At 51.2% G+C, this 27,805-nt stretch overlaps 1 protein-coding gene across 4 annotated transcripts in view; it reads right to left on the bottom strand.

The window, feature by feature from the left end:
- Nucleotides 1–11,608: 11,608 nt before the first annotated feature.
- Nucleotides 11,609–27,805, bottom strand: part of SMURF1 (SMAD specific E3 ubiquitin protein ligase 1) — a 108,262-nt gene continuing 92,065 nt past the window's right edge. For 2 of the 4 annotated variants that reach the window (XM_045993426.1, XM_045993429.1), the window contains 7 exons: nucleotides 24,511–24,625; nucleotides 23,150–23,328; nucleotides 21,630–21,767; nucleotides 20,750–20,870; nucleotides 19,729–19,930; nucleotides 18,189–18,273; nucleotides 11,610–16,226 (listed from right to left, as the gene is read on the bottom strand). In XM_045993426.1, the coding sequence (XP_045849382.1) occupies nucleotides 16,127–16,226; nucleotides 18,189–18,273; nucleotides 19,729–19,930; nucleotides 20,750–20,870; nucleotides 21,630–21,767; nucleotides 23,150–23,328; nucleotides 24,511–24,625 (940 nt within the window). In that variant the 3' untranslated portion in view covers nucleotides 11,610–16,126. Of the gene's footprint in view, nucleotides 16,227–18,188; nucleotides 18,274–19,728; nucleotides 19,931–20,749; nucleotides 20,871–21,629; nucleotides 21,768–23,149; nucleotides 23,329–24,510; nucleotides 24,626–27,805 lie in introns of all 4 variants that reach the window. The other 2 variants (XM_045993428.1, XM_045993427.1) reach the window with 2 other exon arrangements.

Raw genomic sequence — 27,805 nt, 5'->3', positions numbered from 1 at the left:
TTTATTTATGGGTTCTCTATTCTATTCCATTGGTCTATATGCATGTCTGTCTTATTTTTTTAAATATTCATTCGTTCATTCATTCATTCTTTTAGTAATCTCTGCACGCAGTGTGGGGCTTGAACTTAACGACCCTGAGATCAAGAGTTACGTGCTTTTCCAACTGAGCCAGCCAGGCGCCCCTTACGTCTGTCTGTCCTTATGTCAGTGCCAAGCTATGTTTATGACTGTAGCTTTGTTGTGTGTTTTGAAATCAGGAAGTGTGAGGCCGCCAACGTTGTTCTTTTCAAGACTGTTTTGGCTCATTGGGGGTCCCTGAGATTCCCTATGAATTTTAGGGAGGATTTTTCTGGTTTTGCAAAAGTGTTGTTAGATTTTTGTAGGGGTTGCATAGAATCTGTAGATCCTTTTGGACAGTAGGGACATCTTAGCAATATTAAGTCTCCCAATCCATGAACCCAGAATGTCTTTCCATTTATATTGTATCTTCTTAAATTTTTCATTTTGTGATTTTATAGTTTTAAAGTGTACAAGTGTTTCATTTTCCTGGTAAAGTTTATTTCTCTTCTTCTTGATACTACTACAAGTGGAGTCATTTCTTTTTTTTTAGAAAGAGAACGACATCACAAGTAGACAGAGAGGAGGAAGCAGGCTCCCCGCTGAGCAGAAAGCCCAATGCAGGACTCGATCCCAGGACCCTGGGATCATGACCTGAGCCGAAGGCAGAGGCTTAACCCACTGAGCCACCCAGGCACCCCAAGTGGAGTCATTTCTTAACTTCATTTTTGGGTTGTTCGTTGTTCACCTACAGAAACAACTAATTTCTGTTTGTTTATTCCCTTTCCTGCCATATTGCTGAATTCGTCTTCAAGTTCAGACAGTTTTTTTGTTTGTTTTTTATCAGGAAGAAAAGACATTTTTTTTCAAGATAGTGCTGGCATAAATTTTCTTCAGGGGAAAACCTTTTTAGTTGTTGGCTGAACATGGTGAAAAATGTCTGAAAATCTAGGAGGCTTTAGTTTCGTTTCTTGAAAATCAGAACTGACTAAATGTTCTCTGTAAGGCTTCGCTTCAGAAAAGATCTTGGGACCTAAAAGATGTGAGTTGAGTCTCAAAGAAATGGTGGCTCTCTGGAAGTGTAGAGGAAGACAGCTTGCAAAGGTGGTGGGGGGTCCCGCAGGAGGGGAAATGAGGATTTTGATGGACACGTGGGCCACCCCTGGTTAATGAATGAACCCAGTGAGGGGGAGATGGGGAGAAGGGGGGAAAACCAGGGATAGCAAACACTGATTATGAACCCTCTTTGAGCGGGTGCAGGAAGTTTTGCCCATCAGTAGAAAGAGGAGAAAAATCGATGCACCAAAGTGAGGTTTGTAAAGATCAATGACAGTCTTTTCTCATGAAAAGTTTTGCTATTAAAATGTCCTTATTAAATGAAATGCTAGTAATATGGGTGATTGTTATTCATTTTTTCAGTGTTATCTTTGGCAGACTGAAAAATGAATTACTATATACCAGTCTACTGATTCTGGTCAAGTGTACTTTCCTGGTCTGAAAGACAGAAAAGTTTGGGAAATACTAAACAAATCGTAATTATATGGGTTTCTGTATAATAGTGTAAGATAGTTCTTATCTTTAGCTTATTTTTAATTCCAAAATTTAATGAGTCCAAAAAGGAAAAGAGAAGTAGACCTACGTCGTGCATCGATAATAAATGAAAAATCTTAAAATACCACCAAATAGAATTCAGGACTATTTTGACTCCTACACCTCATGAATCTAGAGTTATAAAATTTTTTTATGTATTTCTGGATAGTATGCCTTGTTTTTAGCGAATTTTCGAGAGTTACTGTATTCCTCTCGAACGTATCACCGTCTACCTTCAGATGTCGTTATACCCCATCACCTGTGCCAGAATCCCCAACAGTAACTTCCTTTTCACCCCTCATCCTCAGTGCTGTTGATGTTACACATCTTACTTCTATACACGTTAACCTCATGACACAGTATTATTTTTACACTAGACCCTATTTTCTTTCTTATGTACATATGTAAGTTAAGTCATCTCTGTACCCAACATGGGGCTCGAACTCCTGACCCCGAGATCAAGAGTCCAACGCTCCATCACGGAGCCAGCCAGGCGCCCTGGACCACACGTTCGTTCTTAAGGTAGTAGTATTGTTCCCTTGTTTGGGGGACTGATTTGATAAAAATGTCTAAAAGTCCCCTTAAGAAAGCGGTATGTATTTGTTTTTCAGTCCTAACGGTTTTCTCGTATTTTCTTAGGTTCTTCTGTAGGTAAGATGATGTTGGATAGTGTCTATATGTGTCTGTCAGGTGTGAATCATTTACCTCGGAACTAATTACTGATCGGAGGGGACTTGCTTTTGCCATTTTATTTGTTTTCTATCTTTCAACTCTTCTCCCTTCTCATTTCCTCCCATGACTGCCTGCCTTTGGGGTCAGTTGATTTCAGTTGGCTTTTTCTGTAGGGACATTTTGGTTCCTTTCTCGTGTGCTTTGGTGTATATTCTGTAGTATTTTCTGACGCTTACCATGTTTTTTTGTCTCTGCCTTGTGATCGTTTGCTGAAAATTGGGCATTTGAGAGATGTCCCAGTTTCTGCCGACCCTTTATGTGTGGAGGAAGACTTTTGCTGGTTGGCCCAACACGGAGGCTTAATGTCTTCTCAGGCTTTTCCCTGGGCCTGTGTGTAGGCTTTTCGCATCCCTCCCCCCGCCCCCATCCCAGATATGTAGCTGCTTTTATTTATTTATTTAAGATTTTTTTTATTTGAGAGAGAGCATGAGAGGGGAGAAGGTCAGAGGAAGTCAGTGGAGCTGGGAGCCCGATGCAGGGCTCGATCCCGGGACTCCAGGATCATGACCTGAGCCAAAGGCAGTCACTTAACCAACTGAGCCACCCAGGTGCCCACGTAGCTGCTTTTAAATGTCTTCATTTTCCTGAGAGCTTCACCATCTTCTGGAGCTGCAGATGTTCTGTTGTTCTGTTGTTCCTTGTTCCTCAGTCATTCATCTGGTGGCCCGGTGTCCACTGTGGTTTTCACAGGCCACGCCTCCTGCTGCTTGAGCTCCCTCTGCTCTGAGATTGGGGCTCTGCTGCTTTTGACTGAGCTGCAAGTCAGGTGACACCAAGACCAGTCCCCCAGCCTCAGACAGGCTGCTTTGCTCTCCCACTTGCAAAAGGAATAGGGGACCTGGCTGCCCCTCCCCCAACCATGCAGTGCCACACCAGGGAGGGCGTGGGACAAGGGCAGACACCTGGAAATGTCCTATCATCGTGAATGTAGCTTTTCCTGATGGGCTTTTACTTGCTGGCTGTGGATGCTGGACTCCTAAATCGCCTATACGGTTAACTCAACCCAGTCCAGAGTCATCCACTTGGGGGCAGGGCGGGGGGGGGGTAGGGTAAGGGCCCCGAGCGTCCTCATCCGCCCTCTTGGCTGACGTCACTGTCTAGGCCTTTTTTTTTTTTTTTTTTTTACTATTTTATTTATTTATTTGACAGAGAGAGATGTCACAAGTAGGCAGAGAGGCAGGCAGAGAGAGAGGGAGAAACAGGCTCCACTGAGCAGAGAGCCCGATGCGGGGCTCGATCCCAGGACCCTGAGATCATGACCTGAGCTGAAGGCAGAGGCTTAAACCACTGAGCCACCCAGGCGCCCCGAGGACTTTCCTTTAAATGTTATAATTTATTGTTATGATTTACAAAACATAAATTAAAAGAATTTTGAATGAAAATGTATACAAATACTTCAGTCTTAAAAACTAGACAAAATACAGCCCTCGATTCACAGAAATGAACTTTGAAATCCTCCATTACTCTGAGCACAGGTCCCATAGTGAGTGACCCGACACCAGCCCAAATTTGTCCTCCATCCCCACGCTCTCTAGACCCAGAAAAAAAGGAAACAGTTACTCCAGAAAGTCACTCTTTTTTTTTTTAAGATTTTATTTATTTATTTGAGAGTTGAGCAAGAGAGACGAGCAGGGGAAGGCGCCCAGGGAGAGGGAGAAGCAGACTCCCCACTGAGGAGGACCCCTGATGCGGGACTCGATCCTAGGACCCTCGGATCATGACCTGAGCCAAAGGCAGACGCTTAACCGACGGAGCCACCAGATTTGCTCTTACGTCAAATACAACTGTAAAGTAAGCCCCAGAGGATTGTAAATAACGGCAATAAAACCGAGAGAAAAGGTGGCAAGATTATCTTAGAAATGACTGATTTATGGATTATTTTAACAGACCTCAGTAACAATGAAAATTCTTTATTAACACTACCCACAAACAGAATGAAGAATCATTTTAGTTATAAGATTCAAATTCAAATATTCTTCAGTTAGTAATCGTTACGAATAATTTCATCAGGATACTCATTTGAACCCCACTGTATAATCTCTGAATTAAGAGCAGTAAAGCTAAAGAGAGAAAACTCCCAGTTACTTCACTGTAGAGACAAAGCTGTCGAGGTCAGGTTCAGGATTGTCCCGCTGTCACAGTAGAAGGCAGAGCGCCGCCTCAGACTGCGTGGACAAGAGGTGGGATCCAGCATCTGGTGTAGACATTTCTGTTGTCAGTGGAGTGTGTGTTGGGCCAACAAGGATCACTGGAGAAGAGAACTCCTGGAGGGCAGCATCCTTGTTTTCCTGAGTGTACGAAAGGACAGGTCTCTTAGGCTCGGTCCCTGGGACCCCTTGGTCCTGGGTAACAGAGTCCGAGGGGAAGACCGGCATCTTGGCCTATGGTTCTAGGCGGGTGAGTGTCCGAGCATCCGGGTCGGCCCAGCCATCCGGAGGATGGACACATTCAGTGACGGGTCCCTTCTCCCGAGGGCCTGAGCCTGTGGGGGACACAGTCACACTCTGGGTTCCTGTCACAGCTCCGAGCTCCTCCTTCCTCAGAGTCTGGTTCCAGAGGATTCCCTGCTGGGCCTCTTGGGCCTCTGCCAGATGCTTCGCCTGAAATTTTGGGGACATATGTTAAGCTTTTAATTCCTTTTGAGTAATTTTTGTCTAAAGTCTGCATTTTCTTTTCCTAAATTACCGTTTTTCTGTCATGGGCAGTGAGCTGACCTTGAGAAAGGCCACTGAGGATTCCTGATGTTTCCGGAAAGATTTTGGTCTCTTGACCAGGTTATAGTCTGACCTTTTAAAATGCTTCGGAAAGATTCTCCTTTCTATTTAATTATAATTCTCGATTGACTGTCAGGAGAGATTCATTTCTTCATCTGCAGTTTCTGCTGGAACTCTTACCTTCCATTTTCTGCAACTTTTTTTTAAGAGAATCACAAAAGGGGCTCAGTGGGTTAAAGCCTCTGCCTTTGGCTCAGGTCATGATCTCAGGATCCTGGGATCAAGCCCCGCATCGGGCTCTCTGCTCTGCAGGGAGCCTGCTTCCTCCTCTCTCTCTGCCTGCCTCTCTGCCTACTTGTGATCTCTGTCTGTCAAATAAATAATAAATAAAATCTTAAAAAAAAAAAAGAATCGTAAAAGAAAATGGGAAATTTTTAACATCCAGGTTCTGTGCCCAGCACAAGCTTTCTTTATGTGATCAAGAGTTAATATAAATTGGTTTTTTTCCCTCCGAGTAAAGGAGTTCTCGGACTCAGGGATCAGAACCTGATTCCTACAGAGCTGCAAGAATGAGTCAGACCACACCAACCCCATCAGGTGAATACTAAGCCGATTTTAAATTTTTTTTTCAAATGCTGGGGGTGGGGCGTTTTGGGCAAAATGGGTGAAGGGGAGCGGGGGGGGGGGGGGGAACAGGCTTCCAGTTATGGAAGCATTAAGTCGTGGGGATAAAGGGACAGCCCGGGGAGTGTGGTCACTGGTATCGTGATAGTGCCGTGTGGTGACCTACGGCTGCTGTGCTTGCGGGGAGCAGAACATGACGTGTGGAGCCGTCGAGTCCCTGCGTTGTACACCGGAAACTAGTGTAACGTCATGGGTCAACTACACTTCAGCAAAAAACAATTTTTCAGACCCGGAAGAGCCTATAAATTTCCTATACGAATTATTATTGATAGATTTTTAGATGGCCTCGAACGTTTAGTTTTTTAGAGCATGACAAGCAGGGGGGTGAAGGGCAGAGGGAGAGGGAGAGAAGAGAACCTTAAGCAGACTCCGGGCTCGGCGTGGAGCCCGACACGGGGCTCGATCTCACAACCCTGAGATCCTGACCTGAGCTGAAATCAAGAGTCAGATGCCTAACCACCTGAGCCACCCAGGTGCCCCAAACTTTTAATTTTTTATGGAAGTGTAGGAATTTTATTTTTTCCGTTTTATTGAGATGCAGTTGACCTAGGACATTGTGTTAGTTCAAGGTGTACAACATCATGATTTCATACGTGTATCTGTGGCTGTTTGACTGCAGTCAGTCGTTCTCTGGGGATTTTAAATGGGACTTAGAAGAGCTCTGGTGATTTCTTTCCCTGCTGGTCCAGCAACATTTGGTTTTGTCTTTTCTCAAGACTTTTTTAAAAGTATCTAAGTGAGCCACATCAATCAGTCTTCAGAATCCTTGCGACATGCCTTCTGTGGGCTTTCTGCTACCTGACGGAGCCTTCCCACCCCAGTCCACGGCCCCCTCCATGCCCCCCATGACGCCAGCCCGTGTCCCCTGCGGCAGGACTGACCCCGACTCCCCACCCCACGTGCCCTCTGGGCTGGTCTGTGGCTTGGCTCTGTTCCACGCACTGACCCCCTCTTCTCCCCCAGCCTTCTCCTGCTTCTGGAAGCAGCTCCGTGCTTCCCTAGAGAGGAGAATGCTGATGCAGGGCGTCTCCTGGGGCTATGGGCAGCCTCCCTTCAGTCCTCTGTTGGCTCCCGAGGGAGGAGACAGACGTGATGGCAGGTCCTCGGCGCCGTGTGTGTTCTGAGGCCCCCCCGAGACTGAGCTTTCATACGGCAGCTGTCGGCTCGGTTGTGCCCCACGCTGGGATTTCTCTTCGCTTGTTCACTCACGAAACTCTTGCCTTGAAGCCCAAGCGAAGAATGGGAGCTTTCTGGGTCATTTTTTTAATATATATTTTATTTATTTATTTGACAGAGATCACAAGTAGGCAGAGAGGCAGGCAGAGAGAGGGGGGAAGCAGGCTCCCCGCCGAGCAGAGAGCCCGATGCGGGGCTCGATCCCAGGACCCTGAGATCATGACCTGAGCCGAAGGCAGAGGCTTTCACCCACTGAGCCACCCAGATGCCCTTTTCCGGATCATTGTTAATGGCCTCCAGATTTTATTTATTTTTCTTGATTTTTTCCCCAGTCTGGCTTCTATTCATGTTGCTTCAAGGCCTCCAAACTCTGGGGAAGCTAAGCTGCTCCAAGGTGCCACCTTTCCTCCAGGAGGCCTCCTTGTCTTGTCTGCTCCAAACCGCCCCTTCGTGACGAAAAATCAGGTCTAAGCCTGTCACCATCTCCCACAGCGATCTGTGTGGCTGGTCCCCGGCCGAGGTCCCCCGCAGCGGCGCCACCCCTTGGCTCCACAACCGGAGGTAAAGCAGGAGAGCCGCTGGCGGGCACTCCCCAGGCACAAGGACAGTCCCCGTCCCAGGAGCAGCAGGGCCCTTGAGGCCAGAAGTAGTTTCTGGAGCTTGGGCCGCCCCGGCCCTGCCTGATGGCCCATGAGCCGTGGGGGCCAGTACCCCCCGGCCGCGCCCAGCACTCTTCCTTCCTGGCCTCCGGCTACAGCAGGCCGAGGCCTCATCTGCCCCGCGCGCCCCGGAAAACTCCTCCTCGCAGGCCCCTCCTGGTTTGGGTCCAGCTGCTTTGAACAACTGGGAGGGTCGTGGGAGGGGTCCCGGAGGGTCCCACACAAGGTCCCCGAATTACCTCACTGAAAGCCCGTGCAGTGTTCAGGGACTGTGAGCAGGGAAACCTGGTCTCGAACCTAGCCCGCAAGCAGGGAAATGTTTGAGGGGGAAGCCCCCCGCCCCAGGACGCTGCTGTCGCGACGGGGATCCCTGGGGGGAGCTGAGCGCACCTCATGGGGGTTGGGGGGCAGGAGGGCGGGGGCAACTCAGCCCTCAGGAGGCTGATCCCTGGCCCCTGGCGGCTTCCAGAGCAGCTCCACGCAGCCCACGGGACTCTGCAGGTCCCCGGAGCCTCCCCAGGGGATGGAGTCGGCCTCACAGGGGACGGAGCGGGGGCCCTGCGGTGGCTTTTCCACCCGCTCCTCTGCGTGTGGTGAGTGGAAAGAAGGGGACAAGAGAAGGGCGGAGCCCAGTCAGGGGCACGGGGCGGTCTTGGGCAGGTGCTTGGACAGGCCCGTGTGTGGGCCTCCTCCTCCATACAGGCATCGCCCCTCCCCCTGCTCAGAGGCCACCAGGGCCCGGAGAGCCGCAGGCGTGCAGGCCGCGCTGGAAACGGAAAAGGGCTCCAGGGTGGCCGCTGACAGGTGAGCGACAAGGCGCTTGCATACCCTGTACAGAAATCCAGTCCTCGTATCAAGAATGGCAGGCGGCGGGGAGAGACTTCCAGATGATCTGCGGGCACAGCGGCTTGCCCAGGTCACCCGGCACTGCCCGTCTGTCCCGGGGCAGGAGGCCGTGTAGATCCGGGTTCCCGGGCCTGGTGCGGAGCCAGGGAGGCACCGGGCAGACGTCCCCTTGGGGTCTTTGCCATCAGGCTGGGCCTGCCCCTCTACCTCGCTAAGCGAACAACTGGCTGATTTTTCGGTCTGTGTTCACTCACTCACTGCTGCCCTGACCAAGGGACCACAATGTCCAGGGGCCCCTCCTGGACCTCCGCGTCCTTGGGTGGAAGGTGTTCCGTCACAGGGTCCCTGTCCGATTCTTCGGTCGACATTCTTGAGCATCTTCTGTGTTACTGCGTCTGAGGCTCAAGAGGTGCGCACTCGCCCCAGATCACACAGTCACGAACCGGAGCCGCGGGCAGACTCGAGACCCTCCCAACCCCTCCTCATCCTCCACCTCCCCGGGGGGTCACACCCAGCGCTGTGCCTTTGTCCAGGGTCCCAAGAGACGGTTCTCTGGTTCGGGCCGTCCACGCCTTCACCTGACTGCCCTGTGCTCCCCGGGGAGCGGATGTCTGTTCTCTGGCGGCTGCCCCAGCTTCTCAGGACACCTGCTGGCCGGAGGGGGAGAGAAGCAGCAGCCCGACACCTTGGGGCCAAGGACGCAGAAAGGTAAGACCCTCGTGTGGGAAGCGCGGCTTCCATGAACTTAGAACAGCGGGAGCCGTTAGCAAGGAGCACCTGCATGTCTGTGTGGAACACGTGTAAATGGTCCAATGCCCCGGGGAAGAAGATGCTGTTTTCTCGGTTTTACAAAAGAGTAAACTGAGGCACGGGGTAGGTAACAGGTTCAAGGTCAAGTTACAAAGCCAGGATTCCGGTTATGGCTCTCAAGGATGCCATCTTGCCCCTTGAGGGCCTTTTGTGTCGTATCAGTCCGTGTTTGACTGTCCGGTTAGACAAGTGAGCTGTCGAGCGCCTGCAAACAAAGGCCGGTGTTTGTTGGTTGAGGGGAGAATGAAGGAACAAACTAGAAAGTTTCGAAGGAGCAGACTTAGGAAGTTGTTGAGCTAGAAGGCAGGGCTGGAGTGGGGACACAGGCACACTGATTGTTTAAAGCCCCAATTACTTAGCAACACCTCTGAACAGAGAGAAAGCCCCGATAAGCCAGACATTCCTAACCAGAGCATGGTCCCCTCGCAGCAGAGTGCAGGGCGGCCTGTGTCTCTGCTGAGCCCGTGGACACGCCGTGTTCCAGGGACTGACGGGTGGGAGTTAAGGGCAAATGTGACTAGTGACGTCAAGTGACCAGTGACGTCAAGGAAGCCGGCAGAGTCGGAAGCACTAGGAATCCATCTCCACTCAGACGAAACTCAACGACTCCGGAACTCTGGCATCCATCCGTATGTCTGCAACTCCCAAGGGAGAGCTTGGCTGGTACATTCTGGTAAGTTGTGAATTGCAGTCTATTTCAGCATTTAGTGTGCTAATGGCTGCCCATCCCCTCGCTCCTGGCACAGGGCAGCCTGGGTTCTTGGTGCAGCTCGCCAGGGTCAGGGTCAGCAATAAGGACCTGGTCCTCCAACTGTGAGATTCTGTGTTCTGATCACTGATTGCTGCTTTTGATCAAGGACTTGTAGACACAGAGGTGGGCAGCTGTTGTCACACCCCCCACTGGCTGATGTGGCTTTCAGGGGATTTAAGGGAATAGCCTCTGTTGTTTTATTTCTTCCCCCCATTTCCTATTTTGGGAACTAAATGTTTAAGGAAAAGGACATTCAGAAGCAACTGTGTGGACAGTCACTATGGCCTCAAGATGGCTTGTCCCAGGAACTAGTAAGAAGCTGGGACTTTGAGTCACAAAGGTGTTTAAGACGTGGATTTTGCCAGCAACCCAAGGGAGCTTGGTTGAGGATTCGTCCTGCTTGGGCCTCGAGAGGAGAAGGCGGTATGGCTGCCACACTGCAGCCCGTGGGACCCCGCGTGGAGGACCGGCTGAAGCTGTGGGAGGAGTCCTGATCCATGAAAAATGTGAGTTTTTTAAAAAAAGAAAGAAAAACCACCATGTAAACAGGGGAATTTAGAAAGCTACCCCATGTTCACGGAAAGACGCGAGTTCAAGAAAGACCTCAAAGCCTTCACCTCAGGCTCATCAGAGGTACCGTCAACAAGTGAAAAGAAAAACACCCTGGGGAAAGGGGATCATCAGATTTCCAAATTTACCTTATAAAATTCAAATGTCCAGTTTCCAACAAAAACTGACAAAGCATACAAAGGCATGGCCCGTTGAAAAAAACAAATGAACAGAAATCATCACTGAGGAAGCAGACGGCAAACTTACTAGACCAAAGACGAAAGAGAGGGTCAGAATTCCATTTCCAGCAAAACTCCTCTTCGAAAGGGAGGCCCTTTGCTACCACCAGAACCGCTTTACGAAGATCGCTAAAGGAATTCCTTCCCTTTGAAATGGAAGGATGCTTGCTAGACGGTCACTCAAAGCTGTGAGCGGGAATCAAAATCTCCAGTAAACGCAAACGCATGGCCTGTTATAAAAGCTCGCATTACTGTAATTTTGGCTTGGAAGTCTACTTCGTATTTTCCACAGGACAGAGTAGGCAAATGCATAACAAACTGTTCTATCTTACCGGGCACACAGCGTATAAAGATGTGACCACAGCGTATAAAGAAGGGGCCGATGGGGCTGTACAAGGGCAGGGGTTTCTATGTGCTATTCAGACTGGCCCAATTCTGGTTATAGTAGCATCAGGAAGTTAAGTGTCATCCCTGTGGCAACCACAAAGAGAACATCTATAGAACGTATACAAAAGGACACGAGAAAATATTCAAAACGTGTCACTATAAAAAAAAAATGAACTACAAAAGGCAATGAGGAAGTGGGGGCACAGAGATAACAATCAAATGGAAGAAAATAAGTCCCTTCTTAGAAGTTACTAAATGTGGGGCACCTGGGTGGCTCAGTGGGTTGAGCCTCTGCCTTCGGCTCGGGTCATGATCTCAGGGTCCTGGGATCGAGCCCCGCGTTGGGCTTTCTGCTCGGTGGGGAGCCTGCCTCTCCCTCTCCCTCTGCCTGCTGCTCCCCTTGCTTGTGTTCTCTCTGTGTCAAATAAATAAATAAAATCTTAAAAAAAAAAAGTTACTAAATGTAAATGTATTAAACTCTCTAATCAAAGGCAGAAGTTGAAGATGTCCCACTAGGAAGCTCCAGGCCTGTGCTACCCCCATGGAAACATGCAAAATACATACGTAAAAACAACTACTGACTGACTAGAAGAACTTCACGGGACCTCTGGAAATCAGACAAAAATGTACAGCACCCGGATGAATGCCCAATCAAGAAAAAGCCACAGGCACAACGGTAGGTAATTTTGTGGCAGTTTTGCTTGCCTTTCTCTTGACCCTTCCCAGCACAACGATGCACGGTTGGGAGGAAGCAGCCCCGTTCCCGGTTCCCTACCTTGTGCTGGAAGGAGGAGAGCAGAACTCATCTGCAGTGCCCGCGGCTGTCTGGGCTCCTGCGGGACTGGTGTCTGTCTCACCTGGCCCGGAGCTCAGGTGGGGGAACACGGCACAGGTGAGCCGGCAGGCGGCCCAGTGCCCGGGAGGGCACCCGCACGCGACACAGTGCGTAAGAGCCGCAGTGGGAGGGCAGAATGTCCTTGAAGTGATGGACAAAAAATTCTCAAATGTGAGTAAAGAAATGCACCTACAATTTTAAGAAACTCAACACATTCAACAACAAACGTAAATCCGGAGCCACCCACAGCAGGCACCGGAAAACTGAAGGGCAAAGCGCACGGCCCTACCGTACAGGACTCCGCAGTCCCTCACTCTCCGGAAGCCGGCACAGCCAGTGGAAGATCAGTAGGGAAACTGAGGACTTGCACAACATCCAGACCACCGGGACCCAACCACCAGACAGACAAACATCCCTGCCAACAGCAGCAAAATACACGTTCTCCTCAAGGGCACAGGGAACGTTCTCCGCAACAGACCATGTTCTTTAAGGCCACGAATCAAGTCTCAAAAAATTGAAAAAGACTGAAAGCACACAAAATATTTGTTCTTCCCACAGTGGACTGACGCTAGAAACCAGGGACAGAAGGGAGATCTCCTGAGTACGTGGAAAGCTGAGCAATACATCCTCCCAAGGGAAAGTAGGACCAGTCTCGAGACGTTTCAAAACTAAAAGCCGCGCTGAGAAGGAAACTTGCAGCTAACAGATCCTTACACTGCAAAAGAAGAAAGGTCTGAAATCAAAACCCTCCCTCATACCTGAAGGAACGAGAAAAAGAAAAAACTAATGAAAGCGGCAATAGGAAAGAAACAGGATTACAGCAGAGACGGAGAACAAAAAACAACAGAGAAAGCCAATGAAGTCAAGAGTTGGTTCTTCCAAAAAAAATACTCAACACAGTGGCAAACCTTCAGCTAAATACCTCCGGCGGAGGAAAGAGGACGAGGGCTTTCTTTTTTGTGGGACTAAAAACAATTTTTTTTTAAACCTCATTTCCACACCAAAATATCAGAGGCCCAAAAAATGTAAAGTCGTGAGTTTATTGCATATGTAACAAAATGAACCTGACCTCCCGGGTCCAGCCTGCTGTACAATCACTGTTGGTTGTGTGTTTCCAGCTGGTTCCATAACCACATTAAATAGAACTAGTATTTCTTTAAATACTTTTGATTTTGACATAAAACAGAACATTAGTGTACAATTTTCACAAAATAAATCCGCAATAAAAACGGTGGGAAGAATAACAAGGATAGCAGCAATACTTAAAAACAAGACGTTACAAAATAAATTAAAAAATACATTATAAAGTGGTTGAGAAACAAAAATAAACAAATTTTTAAAATTCATACTATGTTTCAGGAAGGCTGCCGTGTGGCCCACACCTGGCTGCAGACGGGGCTGGGGGGAGCGGGGCGTCGCCTCTGCCAAAGGCCCATCCTGCCAGACCAGCTCTGAGGACCACCTCACCCGAACTGGGACCAGGCGGCCGAGCAAGCTTAGGGAACACAAACCACCTGGTGGGCAGGTCCCCCCCCACAGGAGAGAGCGGTCCTTCCTGTCCCCCAAGCAGCCCCTTTGTTTTTCCGACCTCCAGCACTGGCAGAGCGGTGGTCGGCTCCATCCCTGAGGGTCGGCTGATGACCGCTGGTGAGGACAAGCCTGGACGCTGGGCCCTTGAAGCATCTGGGCAAAGAGGTGGGGCGTGGGGATGGGCAGGCGGGGACTACGGTAGAGGGTGACGAACGAGAGCTTGTGGGAAACTTGGACCCAAAGTGGAGTGACCGGGAGCTTTTACCAACTGTCTGCCCCACTACTCTTTGGATGGCCCAATCCACTGTTGACCGTGAAGGTTCTAGAAGGGCAATGCCACTGACACAGGCCCGTTTGGGGAGAGTCAGCCAGGGCTCTGGAACATTCTGCTCTTTCCGGCTTCACGGTAACACACAGCTGAGGAAGGGGCCCACGTGCAAGGAGAAAAGCAGAGACTCGGGCCTACGGCTGCGGAGCTGAGCCCGGACACAGGCGAGCAGCCCGGGGCTGGCAGGTGCACGAAGGATGGTTCCCTGCTCCTCCCAACAGCAGGAAGATCGTCAGGAAGGAGCCAAACCCAGCCTTCGGACTAGACCCTCATGTCCTCACTAATTCCTGCAGAGTCTGACCAACACCAAAAGAAGCAGCCGGGCTTCCTCCCGCCTCAGTCTGGAGGAGCTCTCCTCCTCGCGCGGTTGGGGTTCACCTTCGAGAGGAAGCCTCTCGGGGCGCAGGTCTGGAGTGACATTTCCCCACTCTCCCAGAGGAAGATTCCGAGGGAGGACTAGGGCATCAGGGGGTTGCCAGCTTCGGGGACACCCTCACGAGGATCATGGTAAACGAGACACGAGATGAGCCCAGCTGGGGCAAGGCAGAACTTCTGAAAGACCAAGCCCACCGCCCAGCCTGGACTTCTGAATGGGTTTGACAGACACACGGACATCTCTCCTACGGAGCCTGGAGTACACGCTCCTGCAGCTCCGGGAACCCCCGGCCGACAACCCACGGCCCCCCGCGCCAGGCAGACCCTGTGATCCAAAGAGAGCCCAGAGCTGCCCTCGTGAACCACAGACTGCTTCGGGGCAGCCCGAGGACCCACAGCGAGATGAGAAGGGGAAGCGCGCCTCCAAACCCAGCACAGTCCGAAGGTGTCCGGAACAGAAAGTCGTCCAAAAAGCTCCTTCCAAACCCCTCTCGGACCCACAGCCGGATGCCAACGCCTAACTCCAAAACCAACAGCAGAGTTTCAACAGTGAAATGTCTTGCTCGTGAATTCCCGCACACTTGCCCCCAAAACGAAAACGGTAACAAAGACCCAACAGGACAGCTGGCTGCCACTGCCCTTCGCGGAAGTCAGTCTCTCCTCGGACCACCTTGTCAAATTACTGCTGCGACTTCCCGTGCAAACTGGAAAGTGGCGGGAGAAACTCGGGCTCCAGCTGGCGCAGCCCGTGAGGACGTCTGGGCAAGGGGACGAAGCAGTGCCTGCCGTGTCGCCCTCGGATGCTCGGAAGAGGACCAGAGCGAGCCAGAGCGGAACCGTGTTCCCCCCTCTACTGTCAGCCTTGCATTTAAACCGTGACTCGGGGCGGGGGTGCTGGGGTGAAGTCAGTGAGGTTAGCCGGTCCCCCTCTCCCTTTGAGGAGCGTCTGCGCCCAGCCAGCAGCTAGAACAGGCTTCTCTTTTGTTAGTGCAGCTCTTAGCAACTTCCGCGCGAGACTTTGTTAGTATTCAGTGACCCAGCCGACACCCAGGGGTGCGGGAGCCCCAGCCTGGGACTGGCCGCATGGAGTGGAGGCTGGTTTGGTCTGTTCTCGTATAAGCTCTGTTATGTGGTATTTTCACTGGAAAAATATCCCCAATTAGACAGATAATGTGGCAAAGAAAGATCATTTTTCTCTATGCAAAACAAATTTTTCAGCCAGGATCCCCTGAAACCTGCCCCGGGCCTGCCGCTGAGGCTGCCCCGGCCGCTTTACCTTTCCAAAAGGGAAGCACGCTTCTGCGGCAGGCGTCCCGCCACGGTGCACTGCCCGTCGCCCACACGGTTCTCTTTCCGTTAGAAATTCATCTGCTACCCGGAGCAAGCTGCGAGGATGGGATTGGAGTTGGAGCTGCTGGACTTGCACAGGGACCTCGGGACCGGTTGGACACAGAACCGCTGGTGGAGCCACCAGGTGCGAAGCCTCGGTAAGCCAGGCTCGGTTCCAGACCGTGTGGGCCGGTCTTCCTCTAGGGACCACAGGGCAGTGAGCCCATCACCGTATGGGTCCCAGTCATAGCGGAACAGCCTGTGTGACCGAAAGCCCAGTGCTAACCCTCGCTGCATTTATTGGATGGTGATGGAAGGGGGTGGGGTACTGTCAGAAAGGAGGAAAGTCTGGGTGGGGGCCACCGGCCAAAGTCCCCCCACCCCCCTCGCTCCCCCAACGAAAAGGAGGGGAGACAACTCTTTGCCTCCGGTGATCTAGGGTTCCCAGGCCGCAGCCAGCCCTGCAGGAGGCACACAGAAAGCTTGCTTTGGGTCTGGTGGTCATGAGCTAGAATCTGTTGCCTTTGGTTGGTCTTCACTCCACAGCAAAGCCACACGTCTCCTCCACGGCCGTCAGCAGCTTCTCATAGAGCTTCTCATAGGATTCATACGGTGGAATGTCAATCCGATTAAAGCTGGAACGGGACAGAAGAGCGGGAGAGTCACTGCTGGGGGGTCCGGACCTAGGACCTGCTTCGAGGATAAGGACAGGCAGGAGCGGAGCATTCGTGCCCCTGAGCTGGCAGAGAGTGGTGAGTGTGTGTGTTGGTATGTGTATGCATGGTCAGAGCCAAAAAAGAGGGGAAGCATCTCCTTGCCTCGCCGGGTGAGGAGGTAGAGGCAAGCTTTCTGCCTCCCCCACCCCGGTCCTCTTCTGCTCTGAGAGCAAAGATTTTTCATTGCACACACAGCAACACAGGCCCTAAGATCTGGAAAACCAAAATTAAACCAATTACTGTTTCCTGGTTATATGAGGACAAAGCTCTCAGCTCGTTTTGTTTGTTGTCTTTGGGAGAAATTATTTCTTGGTATAAAACACCACCTTTGCAGAGAGCCCCGCAATCCAGACCGGCTGACGGGTCACCCCTGACCATTTACCGCACGTCCAGCCTCTGGAGTATTTCTTGCAAAAACAAGCTATAGCTCAAAACTAATAAAATGGCAAATCCCGGACACTGAAATGAAATGAATAGAAATGAGTGAGGAGATGAATCAACATCTCCGTGCGGAAATTCATTTCTACTATTGTGTTTTTTAAAAAAAACAAACAACTCTTTAAGAAGGATATTCTCTCCTAACAAAAGAATTACAGAATTCTGACTGAGAGGCCATAGAGGGACTGACTAAATTACAAGGGGGTTAAACAGGTAAGGATGGTTTTTTGAGAAAAAATTGGGCTGAATGGTGGGATAGTCTGGGCGGGGGGCTTCAGCATCAGAGGACGTCGCTCATGGCTGTCGTGCTCCAGCACGGAACTGGGCCAGGACTCGGCCTCACGGGGAGGCGAGCAGCTGCTGAGCACAGATACGGCGCTGCTGTGCCGGCCGCGCTGGGCGGGCGACCGGGGAAACGGGAAGCCACAGCCCCAGGCTCCCACCCAGGAACGTTCTGTTGTACCCCGTGCCTCCCGGGGACCAGCACCTGGCTCTCCTGACCTGGACACGCTGGTCTTCTCGGCACGTGGCTTCTGAGACAAAGCGTACGTAAGTAACTTGATTTTTACACCACAAAGGAAGTCATGCGCTACAGACACTATTTAAGTTCAAAGTCTGGGGAAGAAACGCTGTTCAGTACACAGACGCGTCATCACAGACTAAGTTCCCAGAAGGAAAACGGGGTCCCAGGAAGGGAAGACGGCTAACTCCAGATGAAAACCTACAGTTTTGGGGCACGTGGATGGCGCAGTCGGTTAAGCGTCTGCCTCTTGGTTTTGGCTCAGGTCCTGATCTCAGGGTCATGGGATCAAGCCCCGCATCCAACTCTGAGCTCACCGCAGAGTCTGTTCGGGTTTCTCTCTCCCTCTTTCCCTCCCCCTCCCTCTGCTCTCTCTCGAGCTCTAAGTCTTAAAAATAAAAACTAGAGTTTTCGGGGCGCCTGGGTGGCTCAGTCCGTTGAGCATCCCAAGTCTTGATCTCGGCTCGGGTCCCGATCTCAGGGTCATGAGACCCGGTCCCGTGTCACACAGACATGGAGCCTGTTTAAGATCCTCCCTCTTTCTCTGCCCCTCCCCGCCACTCACGTGTACCCGGCTCACTCTCTCTAAAGACTAAAATTTAAAAAAAAATTAGAAAAGAGAAACTAGTTTTCCTGCAGAGAGGGACGTGTGTGCTCACGCACACGAAGACAAGACTGGACCTGCCAGAGCACCCAAGCCGACACGAATCCCATCTCACAACACGAACGGTTTCACGACAGACTTCTGACAACCCTCCTGCGACCCGCTGCCGAATGCTCCTTCCAGCGGACCCTGGGGCCATCGCCAGTGGTCCCGGGATGCCGATAAAGGAAGCGGAGCGCCCCATCCCAGAAAAGAGCTGCGACAAGTCACACGAAGGGCAGCAAGCCGTGGAGACAGTCTCCCGGGGAACAGGCCTTACCAGGTATGGGCCTTCGGGAGGTTGTCTGTGTTGGCGTCGATGAGGTGGATGGTGAAGAGCCGGGGCCCTGCCGCGCCTGTAGAGCCTTACGAGAAAACATTCTAGTTAATGCACGCCAGACGCACGGCCTGGCCCCGGCCCCGCTGCCCACCGCGCCCTCAGCCTAGTGCCGGGGCCGGCTGTGCTGCCCAAGGTCATGGGCTTCACGTGGCTCATAAGCCTCTGTGTGGCTTAGCATCTGCTGACAGTGGCTATCCAGGGGCCTATACCAGACATTCTAGAAAAATCAGGGCAAGCGCGAAGACTGGTGAGAACTCTCCCGTGCCCCAGCCACGAACCCACTCAAGTGGGGGTATGTGAAGGGTAAAGTCCTTAAACTACCGGTGATACTTCTTTTCTTTTTTTTTTTTTGAAGAGAAATTTTTAGCCAGCAGGCCCACTACTGGCAGAGGGAGCAGAGTTAGAACAAAAGCAAGACACAGGGTCACAAAATCTCCCCCGGTAGAGGTTCGACGGGAAGAGAAAAGGACACAAACACCTGGGCTGAAAGCCCAAGGGGATGGAAGGAACTTCTGTCACTCACAGAAGTCCTTGAAATATGGAGACGTCTACAGGGAATATTCTACATGTGAAATGTATCTGCTATCACTGTTAATATGCAAAATTCCACGTACTCAGTCTAAATACACAATTATGCCATACCTTTTTCTTTCTGGCTCTCAGGGTTATCAAAAATCTAGATGTCAAATATTTTTTTTTATCACCGTCGGAAGGGCTGAGAGACAGGACGGATACCCAAACTGAACAGTGGAGCCTATCGGGCAGTGCATTTGCACAGAGAACAAAACCGAGGCCCAGGGAGGACCCCCGGCGTTAATGACCAACACAGGAGCCAGAGACGCCCACCTCCTGCTACTCAGGCCAGGCCTCTCTCCCCCATGCTCAGGCCTGCACTGAGAGAACCGCCAGCAGCAGACTCAGAAATGCATCCACAAACTCGGATCTCTTTCCTCAAAGCCTTGCTGCCCTTCCTACCCTCCCTCTCAACCAGTTCTGTCGGGGAAGGCGAGGCACTGGTTCCACAGGGCCCTTCCTCGCTCAGTCTCGCCCGACTCCGCTGTAAGCAAGCACCCGGCTGGCCGGGTCCCAGCTGCAGACTGCCCCCCACGCCCCCCCTCCTCCCTGAGCCCGTGGCCCACAGGGATGCTGGGAAAGGCGGGTTTGACAGGAAGCTGGGCTTTGCTGACATTCTCTCCTATATGTTACAGGTATTTTCTTGGGCAGAGGCTCACACAGCCTGGAGCCCCGGAAGCCAGCGGATGGAAGAACAACCAGCGCCCGCCACCTTCTATGCAGGAAAGAGGGTCTCTACGGCCCCTGGGGGGAAGCGTAGACCCTCCACAATGCTAGACAGTTGTTCTGAGGGAACACCGGCCACACCCATCCCTAGCAGACGTTTCTGGAATCCTGGCATGGCCTGGCAGGGGGCGCGCTTAGGGGAGATGCTTGGGGCCAGGAGCCCCGCCTCCACGTCAGTCACCTTGCAAAGCCTTGAAGCCTTGGAGAGGGACCCGGGTGGACCCCGTCACGAACTGCAGGAGCCTGGCCCTCCTCTCCTCGTCGAAGGTCTCCACCGCCTGCCAGAACCACCGGACGATGTTGCTGTCGGCCCCGCAGTGCTTCAGCCGCGTGTTGGACTTCCAGTCGCTCACATCGATCTTATCCAGGCCGCCGATGATCAGCTGGGAGGGCATTCGGCAGCGGGTTAGTCCTCGAACGCACAAACCGGGGTCATGACATGTGCCCCCGCTCCAGCTCCCAGGATGTGAGAGGAGGAAATTTACTGTGTCTGAATAAATGAGCCCCAGAACTTGGACAGGCGACGGTATGCCCGAGGACCCCCATCTTCGGGCTTTCTCGCCACCGCAGCTCAGTGCTGCACCACGGCGGCGAGGAGTCGGTACGGAAGAACCAGCTGTAAAATGGGGCCTCATCCCAGGGACCCCAGGGGCCGGGACCAGCAGAGGTCGAAGGCTGGAGCGGAAGGACCACGCGTACGTGTGTCTGCCCGGGGTGGGAGGTGCCTCCCCGGGGACAGAAAGACAGAAGGATTTCATAGCCCTGAGCCATTTGGCCTCAGAGGTGGAACCGCTGTGTTCAAGCCCATGAAGTGTGATTAGGGGAGACAGTAACACTTTGTTCCAAGTCTAAGAATAGCCGGAACAAAAGCGGAAAGCTGGTGTGCTGGGGGAACCTGCTCATATGCGAGATAACTTCCTCGATGCGAGGCGACGACACAGGAGGGGTTAGGAACCTCCACTGACAGCGATTCTGAAAAACAAGCCACAGAACAGCCGGCGCGACGTCCAGAGAAGGATCTGGACTGGCTGCTGCCAAGCAGACAGACACTTGCTCTAGCCCTGTTATTCTGGAGCCCCGAGAACCCTGGCCCTGCTGGGGAACAGGGGAGCCTCACTCTGCCACCACACGTAAAACAGGAAAATAACGGATCGCGCTCGCGGCCCTGACTGTGGACTTGGTTCAGCCCAGTGAGCACCCACCTCCAGTTCCTTCTGGTCAAAAGGCTTTAGTAAGTGTTGAGGAATGAGTTCATTAAATCCTTTCTGAAGAGCTAAGAACTGGGCTTCGATCCCCCTCATGAACCTCCAGTTTACGTACAGCCTGAAAAAGACAAATTCCCAGAAGTTGGAGGCGATACCAAACGGTGCCCGAGAACACGTTTCCCTCCGCAGCAGGGTCGGCCGTCATCTGCTGGACCTCACGCCAGGCCGCCAGGCCTCCCCTGGGTGGTGGTGTTGGGGGGAGGGCGCACGAAAGCCCCAGCAGCTGGTAGGACCAGGTTAAAAATAAGTCAGCACAGGCCTGGACACATTCCGATGCTAACTAGAAATAGCAGTCGGAATGGACCTGACCTGCTACAGCAAGTGCCATTGTTTAAAAGTAGATTTGAAAGTAAGATTCGGGGCATCATGAGAGCTACACACCAGCCTGGCCTCCCAAGCACTCCGACGAGCCCACAGGCTTCCAGAGTTCTCGTGTCGGCAACTCGACATTTCTTTGCCGTCAGAGGTGCGACCGCGATAGAGCAGACTTCCTCGAGACCGAACTCAAGGAAACTTCCAGGCTCCACGTCTCTCCTACGCTCGCCACCTTCACACCCAGAATCGGGAGGCCATTTGCGATCCCTCCTGCCACTTGGGATGGGGGAGGGTCATTACTGCCCCTTCAACAGGTCAGGCCTGGTGGCACTGGGGCTCCTCCATGCAGAGCTCGCGCTGCTGAAGCCGACGGGGACAGGGAAGCCTCTAACAGTGAAGGAGCTGTGACCGCTGTGACCACCTAAATGTGGGCCCTGCTGTGCCAGGACGGTCGCGGGCACCCGGATGCCCCAGCGGCGGCCACCATTCCCCGGAACATTACCGGACATATTCTTTCTTGTTCTCCTCTGTGACAGGAACGTTTCGGCCGTTGGGTTTCAGTTCATGCTGAAGAATCCTCCCGAAGGCATTGTGCTCCACGCAGAAGGTGTGGTCCAGCACAGGGGTGATATCGTTCTCTCTGTCGGAGTCAGGACAGAAGACGGAGGTCAGACCTTTGCCGCAGCACAGCAGAGAACAGAACACGTGCGGGGACGATCCAGGGGACAGACAGACAGAACTGACCGCCTGCCACCCCAGAGCTGCAGGGGGGAGAAGACGGGAGCCGCGGGCAAACACAGAGCCTGTGCCAGCGCAGGGGTGCGGGTACTGGGAGCAGCCGGGGGACCCCAGCTCCACGTCCATGTGCCCCTGACTCTCGGCTTCCCCCTTCGCAGGAAGGTGAGAGCAGCTCTACCATTCCGTGGCTTTACAAGACATGGTGACCTGACTGCTTTGTCACCTGAGTCTCCAAACAGAAAGGAGGGAGTCACAAAGAGCAGAGTCCAAGGAAAAGCCACCTGCAGGGACACACACCTACACGAGACCGTCCCCCCCTTTAAAGCAGCCACTCACACCAAGTAGCACTTGAGAGAGTTCAAACGGACTCCTGCCCCTGCCACACTTCTGGCAACACAGAGTGATAGCTCTCCCGTGGGCTGGAGGCCCCGCCCCTCGCAGACTGCCCGTTCCCAGTGGGGACGCGCGAAGCGGGGCCGACAGAGCGCAGGACACAACTGAGTTCAGCTCCTCGGCGCGTCCTCCCCCTGCCAGAGGCTGGATCTCTTACTCCTGTGGACTCGGCTCCCTCCCAAGGACCGTGTCCCCATGGATTGAGGCCAACTGCTTTCAAAAGCGTTTTAGGAGACTTCTAAAACAAAGGTGACTAAATGGAATTTTTCTTGATCTTTTTCTTGTATCCAATGCTTTGATGTAAGGTGCTTGGATACTAATTTTGTTTTTTACTTTCCATCCCCCTTAAGAGAGTCAAAAGCAAACCACCCGCCCATCTGTCATGCCCAGGGACTAACATATGTGATCCTTAAGAATTTGAGGAGACGGGTGTCTGGGTGCTCAGTGGGTTAAGCCTCTGCCTTTGGCTCAGGTAGTGATTCCCAGGGTCCTGGGATCAAGGCCTGCATAAGGCTCTCTGCTTAGCAGAGAGCTTGCTTCCCCCATTCCCTCTGCCTGCCTCTCTGCCTACTTGTGATTTCTCTCTGTCAATAAATAAAATCTTAAAAAAAAAAAAAAAAGAATTTAAAAGACAACAAAAGAAATTAGTCTATGAGGTGAAACTGGCCAAGCATCATGAAGAATGTTAAGTCCACGGAGTATTTCTTACTCGATCTACTTTCATGCCTCTGGTTGTGAAACAGCATTTTCTTTCTCTAAGTTCACACCCACCCCTCAAAAACAATCACACGCACGCACACGTACACGCACACACAGAACGGATGTATCTGGCGTACGAGACGGTGGCTGTGCACGAATATGCCGTTTTCCGAACGGCAAGGCTGTACTTACAGAATCCACACTAAGCTCTTATGTAATTCTGGATCCACCGACTCCAAATCCGAGAGCTGGATGGGCTTCCCCAGGAGCTGCTTATAGAAGGGAACCGTGAAGCCCCCGTTGATGTAGTGTCCATGGAACACAGCGAGACCCATGATCCGGCCCACAAAATGGAAGTAAGATAGATGGTCCTGTAGGAGGCACCAGAGAACAGGAAGTCATCAGAAAAAGGCCCGGCCGAAAGCTTCTCGGGAGAATGAACTGTCCCATCACGACCAAACACTGACTCGGTTACTCACGGGCTGTGCTCACGGACAGAGAAAAGAGGGCTGGTTAGATAGTCAAAACCCAGAGCACGTCTTTTGTAGAGATCATCTGAGCATTTGAAAGGCCCTTAGTTCAAACACCTCCTCAGGACTGCGACATCATTTGTGGCACTCGGTATAGCAGGAAAATGCAGAACCCCTTACTCAAAAATTAAGAATTTCAACACGGCAACAGCAGAATCAAACCAAGCACAGGCCCTTCTAAGTGCAGGGCGCCTGGGGAAGCCGGCCCCCCTCCTCCTTCCCACTGCGCTGCCGGAAAGAGAGCAGAGGGCAAGCCCTCCCGAGTCCCTGGAGAAAGCGGAAGAGAAAAAATCTGAAGAGGGAAGACAAAATGAAAAAGGAACATAAAGGAAAATTCTCTGCACGTGAAGCATTCTAAAACTGGAGCTCTTCTGGTTTTTAACGGGGAAACACACATCTCTGCTTTCAGTTGGAATTATAATCAGAATTCATCAAAACCTCATTTCCATTTAGGCTCTGTCCTATCTGAATGTTTGTCGAGTAGAGCTGGTCCCAGACTGCCTCAGGGCCGTGGGCTCAGCAGCAGTGACCACAGGACATGGCCCCACGGGGAGAGCGCTCCACATGCCGGCTGTCCAACCTCAGTCCGGTCACTTGCTCCGCGCTCACGTCTTCCTCTCAAACAAGCCGCTGAGAGTGTCCACACTTGTGGCCAAGAAGGCCAATTACGGAAAATTCTAATTTTGACTGGGAAAAGATGGACTTCATAGCCCAGGTCTCAGAATGACACGGTCAGCAAATCCTCCTACCTCGGTTCCCTCAACTGGCGACAAAGGGCTTCTACTAGTCCAAGCAGTTCAGTTTCACTCTTGCTGTCTTTGAAATTAACATACCCCGTGATCCCAGGCACAAAACACACAGGAGAGAAATCATTCCCCTTAATCCGGTTCCCACTCGGCCTTTCGCTGTCTATTTACCACAGACTCTGAGCAAGTCCAGAACAGACCAAGGATAGAGACCAAACCTGGAAATCCATTTTAAAAAATGTTCCAATTTGCCCCTTCTTCGTTCATGAATACTTACGGGGTTGATTGAGGAATCTGGGTTGATTTGCAACATGTAAATGTTGTCCGTAGAATATTGGAAGAGTCCGTAATACGGATTCAGCATTTCATGGCACAGTAAGTAAAGCCACTCCCTAGGAACAAGAACAGTGAAAGGCATTTTATGCGTGCGAGAACGTCCGGTCTTCGGTCTTACCAGAAGGATGGGTTCCCTGTGCCCTGGAAGGCCCCACTGCTGGGGATACCCTGCTCTGAGACAAGGGGCCCCGCACAGACTGGGAAGGAACAACTTGCTTCTAGCTGAATGAGAGATGATGGCTTTTCCGGCCCTGACCCTGCACAGGTCGGAAGCTGAGGAAGACCCGCGCTGGACCCAAGTGAGGACCGCCTCCCCTGGGCAGTCCTCTCGACAGCTACCTGGTCAGCTTTCCCGCACCTCAGCTAAGAGTCTCTCTGCTACTGTGCAGAGACACACATCTTGGGTGATGACGCTCATGCTGTGGTAGTAACAGACAAAAGTACCTTAAGAAGGACCGAGGTCCTAGTTATACTTAAAAAAGTATGCACGTGCGTACATACACACAAAACAGGAAGGCTGTCTACACAGATTTACACCGACAGGCTGACAGTGGTTAACTTGAGAATTAACATTCTGGGGCATTTGCAGTCTTCCTTTGCTTCTTTCTAAAAAGTTCTTCAGTTTCCAACTGTAACGTGTTATCACCACTTAAGCAAGGAGAAGATATTTCACAGTCTGGGGAGATGGATTAAGAATGACTTTTGCGGGGCGCCTGAGTGGCTCAATGGGTTAAAGCCTCTGCCTTCAGCTCAGGTCATGATCCCAGGATCCTGGGTTCGAGCCCCACATCGGGCTCTCTGCTCCTCGGAGAGCCTGCTTCCTCCTCTCTCTCTGTCTGCCTCTCTGCCTGCTTGTGATCTCTGTCTGTCAAATAGATAAATAAAATCTTAAAAAAAAAAAAAAAGAATGACTTTTGCCCTTCATAATCTTCTGTTTTGCTGAATTCTTATCTTTTGCCATAAACATTTATTTTATTTTTTTGAGAGAGCATGTGCACTCATGAGCAGGGAAGGGACAGAGGGAGAGAGAGACTCCTAAGCAGGCTCCACGCCCAGCATGAAGCCTGACACAGGGCTTGATCTCCAGACCCTGAGATCATGACCTGAGCCAAAATCAAGAGTCAGACTGAGCCACCCAGGCCCCCCAACATTTACTGCTTTTATAATTTAAAAAAACAAGCTTAATCCTTAATGAGATTAATTCTAAGAGTTCTAAAGTCCGGGATATTTAAGAATAAATTACTTTCAGAATCCCTATATATTCCAATCATTTCATTATAAAAAAGCCCCAAGTCAGAAACAAACCAAACAAGCCCTCTCAGTAGGCTCCGGAGGGATCCGGGGCAAACCGTACCCAAGCAAGAACCTGTGCCATTTCTTACAAAGACCCTTTTCCTCTTGATTCAAAACTCCTCCCCAATGAATAAAGTTCATTAAGATAAAACAGACCCAAGTTTCATTCTGGAGTTTCTTACTCTGTCAAATGGAAAAGGCAGAGAACTGAGAAAGATCACGACAGGATAAGCACACGTGCAAATAATTCAAGGAAACTGGGAGAGTACACAAAAAAGAAGCAGACCACAACAAAATTATGTATCAAACTCAAAAGAACAGAAAGGAAGGGCCAGCAGCAGTGAGACTCCAAATGTGACAAAATTCTTTACTAGAAAGGCAGAATTCTCCAACTATAAGACCTGGGTTCATCCCCAAGTTTCAGAGTTTGGGTTTGAGAAGAGTCATTTTCCAAAGCCGAGGACCCGCAAATGTCTAGACAGGAAGTGATTAAAATACAAGCAAACATTCTGACCGAGTCACGCACGGAGGTTGGGAGGCGTATTAGGTATGTTAAGGAAGTGGTAAGGAGAGAGCGGACTATGCAGGCAAAATGGTTTTTTAACAGTACAGGAAATGGTTCAGAACCAAACACTGGGGAAGTAAGTGTAGACTGATTCTCATCAACCAGATAATGAATGCAGGCACACATATGTGGGATTTAAATCTCTCTAAAGCTCTCTGAGATAGATCTGATCCCCTACAGACACGAGGAAGGATCTGAGGGGTGAAATAATGCAAGGCCCAACTAGAGGGAGGAAAGGCAGGGCTCACAGCTCTTTCCACTAGAGCACCGTGTCAACCAAGGGGGACTCGCCAAAGACCTCTCCGTGTGGAAGCCTTGATAAAAACTGGACACGTGGAAGGAAGAGAACTCCTAGCACACGAAACCAAGCTATTCACATGTGTGCCTGGGAATATGGAGGACCAGCCACGCAAAGGGAACGACGGTAGGTTGGAACAGTTCAGGACACCGAATTTCCGAGACTATAAAGGAAATACAGAAAATGCAAGTAGTCTGATTTAAATTGTTGGGGCAGATATGAACGTGTAACTAGGAAGACTCTCCGCTATGGAGGAGGACAGAAAGCCTAATCCTCTTAGCTGGAGACAGAATGTGTGTTATCAAGGGCAAACAGAAGTTACGCTGCCAAAAGAAAGACGGTTTCTAGAATCAAAATCAAGTTCAAGAAGAACCTTGGGATGGTCTTGAAAGGAAACGTGTTTCCCCTGGAAAGCTGGTGCCAATGTGAGCTCATACCAGGTGAATGCATGCCTTTCTGTGGCCTTTCTCCCAGTCGGACTTGGTAAGAGGGTGGCAGGAGGGAAAGACAGGCAATGGGAAGAAGGTGGAGGACTGATTCCATCCAGGGCCAAAAGGCAGATCGTGACTCCTTGCTTTTCAATGTCTTTTCTTTGGGCTCCTGAAAAAAAAAATCCAGCTCCACCCAGAAGCCAAATGAGGCCACTTATAATGCGTATCAACATAATTTCTCTTGGGCTAGCTGCTGTAGGGCTGAGAATCTGCCCTAAGTGGGGGGCATGTGACATCCTGTCCCGACTTCCCAAGACACATCCTCACAGGAGCACGACCTCTTCCATAGCCTCTACCAGAGCTGGGGTTTTAGAATTACTAGTGTAATTCTTTCATTAATGTCTGTACCTCATGAGATTGAGAACGCCTTTGGATGGGGACTTGGGAGGGGTATAGCCCTAGCGCCTAGTACGTGGTAGAGTCTCGACGTTACTGGGCAATGAGTAAACACAGTCCCCACAAGAACACACATTATAGGACTGTTCTTGAAGGGTCAGTCCTGCGAAGACTCCATCACAGATGGCAGATTAGAAGTGAATTTTCTCATTTTGTATTTTGTGACCCTGGAATCCATAAATGAGTATGTTAC

This window comes from Meles meles, chromosome 21 (assembly GCF_922984935.1).
Source record: "Meles meles chromosome 21, mMelMel3.1 paternal haplotype, whole genome shotgun sequence".
In the NCBI taxonomy this organism is placed as follows: domain Eukaryota; kingdom Metazoa; phylum Chordata; class Mammalia; order Carnivora; family Mustelidae; genus Meles; species Meles meles.
Note: the sequence above shows the minus strand (reverse complement) of the source record. Positions and strands in the feature narration are given on the sequence as shown.